The following is an 11,715-nucleotide window of genomic DNA, read 5'->3' as shown; positions in this document are numbered from 1 at the left end:
TGGGAGTTTATTTTTGAAGTATTTACTGTCCTAGATCTACTCTAGAACTCAGAACTCTAAGAAGTTTAAATGTTGTCACTAACTTCAGAATTCTTCAAAATAACCAGTCTTTGTCTAAATAACAGTTTCAACCACGAGGTATTTAGTTAACAAGTTTCAGCAAGAAATCACCCGTGATGTCTTTAACCGACTTGAATCAGACCGAATTCCCCTTTCTTTAAAGTGACCACCTTCAGTGAACTGTACAATGCCCACTTTCATTCAAAAAAATTTTAAAGCATTTTCCCCATTATATTTTATCATGAAATTAAATGTTGTTATAGATGAGTTAAAGTATCAAAACTCACAACAGATATTTGCAAGTATACTCAGTAGTTACGCGTGTCTTCAGTTCCAGGGCAGAAGCACTTCAGTGGCTGAACACTGGCAGCTGCTTTAGAATATGATCCGCACCCGCTATTAAGGTTTCACCGGGTATGTGAGACGTGCTGTTTATGACCAAATCACTGAAGCTGGCCATAAAGCTGTCTGTTAAACTAGCACCAGAAGCTGAAAAGGATAAATCAGGGTTTAAAGAATATTGTTAATTCAGATTTAAGCTCTGAAAAGTGTGTGTATATTTCAGACACTGATATATGGAAACATAAATACAGATTTTCCAGTCACTTGTTAATGGGTGCTGTGTGATCCATCAGACAGCAAAAACAAACCAGGAGACAGACTGGGAATTCAAAACAACTTTATTTATTTTAATACACATACACTTATATAAGCACATACACATACATACAGTCATACAGAAAAGCAACATTTGCCAAGAGGGGGCTCCCCTTAAGAACAGGATGTTCAGAACACTATTAAGGAAAACATACTCCCTGAATCTGCAAGCCAACCAGACCATTCCAAAGTTTTTACAACACAAAAAAGCCTCTTCATCCCAAGTCGATGGAAAAAAACAAGTCATCTCTCAAAAGGTAAGTCAGCTTTGCCCTGGATTTTAATGACCACAGAATGAGCATTAATTGGACAAGCCATGATTTTAACTCAACCCAAATAAAAACTCTGGGCAAAAACAATCGATGAACAAATGAACGTAGTCATGAGACCCAGAGACAAAAGCGTTGAGCAACAGATTCAAGGTTCCAGAAAGGAGGGGGAAGCGTTCCGAACACCAAAACTGTGTCATAACAGTGTGTGTTGCAATAAGGTGTGTTCTTTCTGGATCCACAAGAAATTTAAGTGGGCGGAGGTAAGCCCCGGAAACACACAAGCGCACACACACGCAAACAGCGGTACGCACACAAAGATGCATGCACATACACACACAGACACACACCATTCTGACAGTACAGGTCTGAGCAGAGATGCAGAAAATGAAAGATGGCAATCATTTCATTTATGCAAAGATTTTACCTGTTGCAAAAAAAAAAAAAAAAAAAAAAATCCAGATACTGTTCAGTTGATACAGACCTCTCTTCTGCCATAGCAGAGCAGTAAAATTAAAAGGTAATGGCAGCGTAACAAAAAAGGAAAAATAAAAAAATAAGACCAACACCAAGAAGGGGAGACTACAAATAAGATGCATTTTTTTGGATGAAAGAGCCCAAAATGTCAGACAGCCTACAGACTGTTGTCGCCATGCAATGTAACAGCCAACACCAGTCTGATAAGCTATCTGACACACTGGGAGAGACGGATGGAAATGCCTGACCCACACGCGAAAAGAACAAAATGAAGGGAAGAAAAGAACACTTACCATGGACAAAGAGGAGAGGAAGGAGGTGGTGGTGGTGGTGGAGATGGTGGTATGGTAGGGTGGGAGACCATCGATTATTTTCTAATATAATGATATAAGTCCCCTCACAACGGTCTAAAATGCGTTTCCCACTCAGTGACGAGCGTGTGTGCTAGCTAAGCTCAGTCTAGCCTCCTGCTTGTCTTCTCCTGCTCGCGCCCTCTCTCCCTCTCTCTCTCTCCCTCTCTCTCTCTCTCTCTCTCTCTCTCTCTCTCTCCCTCTCTCCCTCATCGTCTCTGCCAGCAGCACAGTGCATCGAGTTCAGCCCTGGGTTCAGTTAAGGTAACGGCAAAGAAACTCCACACTGTTCCATTTTTTATACGCCTGAAGCTTCCAGGCTAGCATACCAAGGCAGCGTTACAAAAAGACACAGAGGAGGGAGAAAAAACATTTCACAAGCAATTAAAAGAAAAAGAAAAAGGAAAAAAAAAGGCAGACAAGAAACCCATGGATTAGGCCTTTCATACAACACAATCTCACCATGGAGAAAGGAAAAAATAAACAATGACATAACACTATTTTAAGTGGTGTCCCATGTTATGGGGAGTGGGACCAGGCATAAGCGAGCCCTTGCATCTTTAAAAGGGGTTGAGCCTGGGTTAGAAACTTCTGAATGAATCACACTGACATTACCTAAAAGAGTGGGGCCAACAGACACTGTGAAGCAAAGGAGGACTTTAATACCATCCTCTGTATTACTGACGTACCTACACCCAGTCCCATCAGTACAAGCACTTAACACCCCATCAGCCAGACCCCACTGTTCTGCCTAAGTGAGCACTGTTCTAGTCAGGAAGTTCTTCAGAGAAAACCTCAGTGAGGATATAAAGAATACACGAGAAGTACAACTACACAAGAACAGTAAGTAGGCAACCACCCACACACATATGTGCACAAACGCACGCACACACACACACACACACACGTCTTAATCTGATTCCGTGTATTATTGCATCTGGTTGCACAGCCCTGGTCTGACTCATTTGCTCTCTTTCTGTCTCGCTCTGGAAACAAAACAATGACTCCAGACAAAAGCAACATTATGAGTCACTGAGCTTTTATACAGTCTGAGTAGTTTTTTTACTTACTTATTTTTACTTACTTCAAAAATTTACTTAAGTCTGAACATCTTATTTAAAAAGAAGTCATCTATCCAAGAAGTCAAATAAAGTGAAATAAGCACCAAATACTCTACTTGAGATTCTTAATAAAATGCGCAGTCAGATCTACACATATATCTATGCATTATATTACTTCTTATATAATGTCTTATGAGACAATACGTAAATAGTACGGATTCTTTTTTCTTTAAAAAGGCTGCAGTCCTTGGAAGACCTTAAAAGTCATTCCGTGAAAAGCAAACTTAAAATCTACAATAATTTCTATACCGCTTATATTTGAGATAGATATATTATATACATATATAAATAAAATAAGGTTAAAGAGTCTGCGATATGTTGTAATCTAAAGCACAAAGTAGATTAAGGCCTTGCTTAAAGATGAAATGGTTCAACCAGCTGCTTTTAAAAAGGAACTGATGATCACTTCCTGCCAAAGAAAAACTATACTACGGTGTCTCTAAAACTACAAAATATCTCCCAAAATCTACCTCTTTAAGAAGCACAGCAATAAGCCACAAACAAGTAGCCAAACGGTGCAAAAAAAGCACAAAAGAGCAACAAATTATAGATGGACACGCTTACTAAAGACATCTAGGTTAAATTAAGAATTGCTCTAAGCCGATGCGCTTATGCTGATGTTAATACATCAAGATGCAGTCAAGTCTCATTAAAGTAAGCTTATTTGTTATAAAATGCCAATGCTAAATCTCTGAGTAAAATCTCTTATTCACCCTATTTCTCTCCATGCCCCCCCCACAAAGTTCCCTCATTTGATTTTGCCCTCTGAGTATTTCTGCTGCTGGATGCGCTTGACGTAGCTTTGAGCCATGGAGTTGATGATGGAGAAGACGAAAAAGCAAACCATGATGATCACCACCTTCTCAAACACCCAGGAGAGCCAGTTTTCATCCTGCACAATGAGAGAAAACATAAAAAAATTGAAGAGTAGGTCACTAAACTGATATTTCAATGTCTCAAGGAACTATGTACCAATTTAAAAACCTGAATAGTGAAATTAAAGTTGAACAGTTTCATTATTCCTTATTTCTCTCCCTATTCCTATTTAGTGTTCTCACTCTCTTACTTTCTCAAAGCTAGGTTTAGCCTGTTACACACTGGCATCATCTCTTACTGCCGGTTAAACAACCTAAGTGCTTTTCCCCAGTCGCTGCAGGAGGTTCAAGTTACAAGAAAAAAGGAACTTTGTTCCAGAAACTGCCGTAATCTCCTATTGTGCAACTTCAATTCCCCTGCTACCACCCTCCCTCCACGCCACCCCCCCACCCCACCACCAACCGCAACACAAGCTGGAAAAATGCATTTGGTTTAACCAAAATAAAAGAAAAAAAAGAAGAAAGAACAAATTCGCCAATATTTAAGAAGCAATCAAGCATTCAAACGCGAGGGCTATAGTCTCTTTGTTTCCACACACAGTTGTGAGAGATTGTCAGTGGCAGGAATTGGGAGTACAGTTCCCCCTCCCTCTCTCTCCCCCCGGGGCCCCTCCCGTCTCAGACAGCCTGCGCTGGGTTCAACAGGGTTCGGTTGCGGAGGGCTGGGGGGGAGGGGGAGTGGTAGTGTGACGCGGGGGAGTGTCCGGTTCACTCAGAGGAGCTCCAACTGCTGAGCATGACTCAGCATCCCTCATGAGCCAGAGCCTGAACAGCCGACAGCGTCTCAGCCGTCGCTCAGCGCACGGTCAGCCCCCAGCTTCACGCCCACCGACACTTGCACTGACCCAGCCGCTGACGCGCTACGCCGACCTGCTTACTACCCACAAAACCATTGCCTTTCGCCGAGTTAACGTACTACACAATGCTACAGTCGGTGACAGAAGAACAAGACTGACACAGACAAACAGAGAAAAAAGAAAAAGAAGAAAACTCAAAAAGAAAAAAAAGCTGGACAGATTCAGTCTGGCATACTTACAGCTGGTGCGGTCTCTCCGGCACGGTGCAGCTTTGCCCTCTGAGTCTCGAGATACTCTCTGAAAGGTTTCTGGAGAGAGGCGCCAAACAGGGGAACAGCACTGCAGAAGAGAAGGAAGGTTGGGGGGGGCAGGTCACATAAATTTTAGTCACCGATTCTAAAGGGCAATAACAGTCCCCTTCACAGTACTGCATTACTGCCCCTTGATCGTCCCTCAGACAGAGACAGAAAAAAAAGAGAGAGAGCGAGCAACTGAGAGAAAGAGAGAAGGGGAGGGTGAGCACTGTTAAACCTTTCTTCCGGACAGATAGAAACTCCGGAAAAAAAAGCAAGAGCACTGTATGTACTCAATGCCACAAATCCTAAGCAAATCTGTTAAAAAAAAGACACGAAAAAAACATAAGATACAAAAAAATGTATATGTTAAAAAAATTTAAAAAACAGAAGGTGTCCTTAAGGTACGCCAACAGAATGAAGCATCCACGCTGCTTTGCAGTGTCCCTCAGCTCAGGAGGAGGAAGAAATGAATGATTTCTGAGAACTCTCACATTTATCACCAGCGGTTCCTGTAAGAACTGGTTTCAGCCAATTAATGGGGAAGTCGTAGCTGTGTCATCACTGGCTGAAAGAGAGGGCAATGTCCCACCCACTTACAGGGGAGAGGAGGAGCCCTCAGAAAGACAGCCCATATTAGGAAAACCCTTTTACGAGATTTAGCCACCAACTACCCCCTCTCTTTCCTCCACACACCCCCCACTGTCTCACACACACACACACACACACACACACAAGGAAGCGGGGTGTGGGGGGTTGGCCCCTCCCTAGCAAGGCAAAAGTTAGCAATCAGTCAAATGTAACAAATATAAACTAAAAACTTTAAGTAATATTCTCTTTAGTGCTCAGCAAAACTTACAAAGCATGTTCTTAATTACAATAATGTGAGACGAATGTCCGTATTTACACGAGACTAGTGTGATACATTTAAGCCTTTGTTTGACCACTTCAAGTCATGTGTCATGTGGTTGAGCAGATAGCATTTTCTTTGAACTTTCATTTCTACATTTTATTAAAGACTCAAAAGAGCCATTGCACATCTTTCCACTTACCAGATGAAAGTACAAGCATGCGTGCAGACAACGAATGAAATCATGCTATCCATTTCTTTTAATCATTAACCAAATGTCTCAAACACCTTAGCAAGGTTAAACTAGACAGCAAGTGAAATGTGAAATGTGAAAAATAATTTAGAAAAACACACACACACACACACACACACACACACACACACACACACACACACAGATAGATGGATATATAGATAGATGGATATATAGATACACAAACAGAATAAATTAGAATTTACTGATTTATAGATTATTTTTCATACATTTGAAACCTCTCTAAAGACATCTAAGACATTCACATTTATAGTCTACACCCTTATCCTCTGACGTTCTGATACATTCACAGGCTTTTTGAGAGAGATTAGTGTACAGGTAGGGTAAAATACCCACACAAAAGAACAAAGACTGAAATCAAAAGTTTTCGTCCTTGTGCTGAAGAAGTGGCGGGCTGGATGTGAGCAATAGTGAGTCAGCGCCCAGACGAGTCAGCCATTATACCGGGAAAAACTAAAACCAGCCATCAGAAACATGCTTCTCAGACCTGAGGACTACCTTCATGTCTGCCTCCTCCACAAAGCAGGGATTTTCACGTTATTTCTGGAACATTCTCTGGAACTGAGGATCTCTTTGGGGAAAAAAGTAATACATGCTGGACTAACTTATATACATCATGTTCTTTTGTCTTTCTCAGTTCACAAATCAGCTTTTATAGATGACAGAATGTAGATGTACGTGTTGTTATATGTCTTGGAAAAAGCTTGATGAGAATATATTCTGTTCACCATGGAGCTCATGCACTTTGTACAATGAGGGAGAATAAGAGTGAGTACTTGAAAAATTTCCAAATTAACTTTGACATAATTTTCAAGAGAATAAGTATTATTCCTGTAGAATAAAATGACTAGAGCTGAAAGTCTTTGTCAACTTAAATATAAATACTGTGACACAGAACACTGTAACTAATGCAAAATACAGTTCACTTATATTTAGCACTAAAAGAACTGCAAAAAATGTAATACAAAGTCCTTACAAATATTCATTACACTAAGCTAAACTAAGCTACATGTATTTGCAATGACCTGCAATTACTACAACTGACATATCTGCAATTTGTGAGTAAAATATCTTGCAACAACAGACTAACCAGCCTAAAACCTGCATGTCCAAGTAACCTGAAAATTATATACGTATGTGTACACACACACACACACACACACACACACACACACACACACACACACACACACACAGTAATATATATAGATATAAAATAAATTATCCTTTTATATTTTTATTAATATGTATTAAAATCAAAGTAAGCATCAACATAATGTTTTCACATACAAGTTCCAGTTAAATCAACATCTGCATATGTCTGCTCTATGTTTGAGAGAGAATAAAAATGTGTTTATACACACACACACACACACACACAAATATATATATATATATACATATATATATATATATATTTAACATATTTGTTTTAATTTAGCACAGAACATAAAAGCAAAGCAAAATAAAATGTTTATAAATATACTTATAATAGTTTACATTTTCATTATGTAAATTTCAAATAGATCACAACATTTAATACTTTGAGGTAAAAATAATTTCTTTTACATGTCCTATTTCATACGTTTTACACCTCTGACAAATGCAAAAAATGTTTTTCTTTTTTAATACTGAAATTATTAAATTATACAAAATCATATTATACTAAAAAATAATATCATTCCAAGTCATCACTTACAAAATCGTGAGGGACGTGTGTGTCACTGCTCATGAAAATATTTTGGCCACTGGATAGTGTAAGCAAAAGCTACCTGAATAATAAAAAAATGCTTTGGGAAAAAAATGTTTCTGAAAATAATTTTAAAAATCCAGAAATGTGTTTTGTGGAAATACTGTCATTAATAATAGAATTATTATTAATAGAATTATTTGTGTATGCTACTAAATGTAGCATACAGAAATTGAAATAAAGCACAGCGGGTTTGCGGATAGCGCTTTAATAAATTAGTTTAAAACAAGCTGTGTTCCACAAAAAAATGCATCATCACAATGAATAATAATTCTGTAAGGGATAAACAATGGTCATTAACTTCTTAGTGACCATCATAAAAATGGGGGACATTTCTAGAAGATTATAGAAAGTCATGTGCATATTAAGATAAGGAGTGGGAGTGTGAGATAAGTATAGTAGCCAAACACACGCATTGTGGAATAAGTATGGAGTGATTGTCGTATTCATAAAGTATGTGGAGTGTTTGAAAAATACAGTGAGTAAGACAGTGAGTGTGTGAGGTGTTCAGTGTGTACAGTACAGTGTTTGTGAGGTGTACACTGTGCTTGAAATATAGTGTTTAAGGTACATGTGTATGTGAACTTTTTTTCTAATATCACCATCTCCCATTTCTCCTCCACTGCATGATCTCACTGCTGGAGATGAGCTCAGTAATGGGAAGTGTGAGGTGATTCAAAAGGACGACAAAAGATGATCTATCCTGACGGTTATCATAACCATTGGATGAATACATGGTGTTCAAGGCTACCCATCTCAACGCCTGGACTGACACAGCAACCCCTGCACCCAGGCATAGCGAGGCCTTCCTGCACATCTCAAGACATACTCAGGAGATTAAACTTCAATGACGAAACAACAGACAATGCAAAAAGTCACATACATACGAGATTAAAAAAGCACATCATGAGCCAACACAGTTAACTGTTGATATATGTATGATGGTAGACAGACAGAGCAGATGAGCAGGGCTTATAGGTCTCACTTGCTAACTGAAAGGTGCTTCTCATAGAATGACCATGCAGATTATTGCACCTACTGACCAAAACGGAATGACAGTGAGAGGCTTTCTGTGACACTGCTCTCAACTACATCAACAAACACACACTTTGTCACTGTCAAAAAATTCTGGTAGATTTACGTGATGACTGAGTAAAGGGCAAGCTCAAACAAGCTGGTCTTGGTGATCCATTAGCAGAACCTGAGCAATCTGACGAGCAATCAGGTATATTCCTCATGTCGTGTCTTGAGCTCAAATAACTTAAAAAAGAGGAGACTTTTGAGGGAAATAAACTTTCTTGTTCTTTCCTGCTCAAAGAACGTAAATAATCTTCACCGCTTCCTGTAGCAGTCACAATTTCGGCTGATTTTTCTTTCCACAGTATTCATTTCCTTGAGACTAAATTCCATAGGCCTTGAGTCAGACACGACCTTTGACCTCAGGTCCCCATGAAGCTGTATGCAGAGATGAGCCTGACCATCTCTGAATAACAAGATGGGGGGGGGGGGGGGGGGGGGGGGGGGTGAACAGACCAAAAGTTTATCAAGCACACAGTGACACATTCAGTGAATGTAAAGAAGATTTTACACTGCAGGAATAGTACAGCAGATGTCACTGCTTTATATTTACTGTAAAACATAAAGCAAATACTGTACCAAAAATGTCCAATAACACTCCAGTTCTCTGAATAGACAATGGATGTTGAAAGCTACTTAATTTTGATGTAAATTCAGAGGCAAACTAAGGTGAGGCACACAGGGCCTTTCACCTCCATTCTGTTCCTCTGGCTACAGCCAGATCCATGTTACACCAAGATCTTTCCTGATGACCTCATCAGCAAACCATGAGGATTCGTCCTGAATGGAGATCCCCGAACTCAGGGTGTTAATCACACACACACACACACACACACACACAGACACACACACACACACACACACACACACACACACACACACACAAACATGCACACCACACACACAACCGTTCCTGCACCGGCTGTACCAGCCTATGTTCAAACAGCGAATAAAGGAAGAAAAAAATAAAGAAAAAAAACAACACAGACTAAACAAAGGAGTAGAGAAGAGGAAAGGAGAAAGAGAGAGATGAGATCATTCCTATTTTGGAAATGTCTTATCAGCACGGAGCTAGGAGAGTGGGAGAAGTGATCTGTGCCCCATGGGTCACCACGCATGGGGAAAAACCTACACTAATTATAGCTGACCAATACTTCAGCAACTTCCAAAATGCACACCCAAACTGACATCTCTTCACTCAACCTCCCACTTTCACACATACAGCCCAGAATGTGTTTTTCATAGGTGGGGCAAGGCTTATTTTGCTATTAAGGCAACATAGTGATCCTGATTTTGTCACTGAGGTTAAATAAAAATTTTTTTATTGCACTGATTGTGAGGCCTATTAGTTACTTTTAGTGTTTCTTTTCAAGCAATAAAATAGGTAGGGCAATACATTCTGTGGGAATATGTGATATGAGTGACATGAGAGAGATGCAGACTTTCTACTGTAATATGCTAGTTAAAAAAAAAAAAAAAAAAAAAAAAAACAACAACAAAAATTTAGGCTACAGCATCGTTGGCCACCCCCTGCCTCGATTCTGCGATCGATACCCACACATACACACAAACGCCCACTGCCCCTTCTCTCTACTCTTATAAAGGTGTTTCAGCTTATGGTACTCTTTTCCTTAACACTGATAACATGTGTAGCACAATGCAGCATTGTCTTGAAGCTCAAGCCATCAAGTTCTAACAACACAGAATAAACATGGATAAATCCAATCTCACTTGTGCTAATTCTCTATGTATAAAAAGCATCACTGAAAATGAGCCCTGGCACTCAGAAAAAGGAACCAATCACCATGAACATATCCCATGATTAACACATGCCATCCCCAAAAAGAGACAGAACTTTTCCAAAAACTCCATTAAACAGTGCATGATTAAGCCTAAAATCGAGTCTTGGATGCGCATAAGCACAGCTTATAGGCCTGGGTGGATCAGACTGAGTCACTGCTACTCCAGACAGGCCTAGGATGAGTGCATGGGCCAGGCAGGGCTGCCCCTCACTGGACTGGGAGACAAGGGAGCGGTTTGTGTGTGTCTGTGAGGAAGTGATAGAGAGAGCTGCTGCTGACGCCAATGTCCATCCTGTAGTGCCCTTCCTTTCCTGCCTGTATTGATCTGCTCGCCCATTCGGCACCCTAGCTGGATGTGAACCATTCACTAGAGCTGTGGACAGCCAATCCATGCAAAGCCACTAGAATACAGACCATGCTGATGTTGATCTTACTAACTACAAAATCTATCCTTCATTAGGCTACATAGCATACAATACAGATCAGGTTTTGTAATGATAGCAAACTGACCTGTAAAGTCAGTTGGTATGCTCCAATTGTGTACAAAGAATCAATTTCATTTCTGGATATTTGGAAAACGGCACAGTAAAATATGGAAATTTAAGTTGTAAATTTAATTTCAATACTAATTTAGCTAACTTAAGCCAACACTGACAAGGAAAATGACTGACCCCATCTGCAATGCCTTCGTTCCTTGCCATCTTCCTAAGCAATTCAGATTCTGTCACGTTCTGTACACACCAGAAGCACACCGTATACAAAATTGAGGACAATGCACTGACCAACCATAAGAACAAATACAAGGGAAATTTCATACAAAAATGTAGCAGCTTCCTGTGTTTCTCAGAAAGTGGAACTGACTAAAACTGCTAAACATAAAATCTCTCTCTCTCAAACACACAGACACAGACAAACACATACACACACACACATACACACACACACACACACACACACACATTCATTTATTCATTCAGACCCAAATGTTGGACAGCCATTAATAAAACCATACAGGCAAAAGTTCAGGATGCATTAAAAAAAATCTATGTGGACAAAGAAGACA

At 39.8% G+C, this 11,715-nt stretch overlaps 1 protein-coding gene across 2 annotated transcripts in view; it reads right to left on the bottom strand.

Annotated features, from left to right (window-relative positions):
• Window positions 1-722: 722 nt before the first annotated feature.
• Window positions 723-11,715, bottom strand: part of LOC108439204 (vacuole membrane protein 1-like) — a 77,730-nt gene continuing 66,737 nt past the window's right edge. For both annotated transcript variants that reach the window (XM_017717468.2, XM_017717469.2), the window contains 2 exons: window positions 4,846-4,945; window positions 723-3,826 (listed from right to left, as the gene is read on the bottom strand). In XM_017717468.2, the coding sequence (XP_017572957.1) occupies window positions 3,683-3,826; window positions 4,846-4,945 (244 nt within the window). In that variant the 3' untranslated portion in view covers window positions 723-3,682. The remainder of the gene's footprint in view (window positions 3,827-4,845; window positions 4,946-11,715) is intronic.

This window comes from Pygocentrus nattereri, chromosome 18, assembly GCF_015220715.1.
Source record: "Pygocentrus nattereri isolate fPygNat1 chromosome 18, fPygNat1.pri, whole genome shotgun sequence".
Lineage (NCBI taxonomy): Eukaryota > Metazoa > Chordata > Actinopteri > Characiformes > Serrasalmidae > Pygocentrus > Pygocentrus nattereri.
Note: the sequence above shows the minus strand (reverse complement) of the source record. Positions and strands in the feature narration are given on the sequence as shown.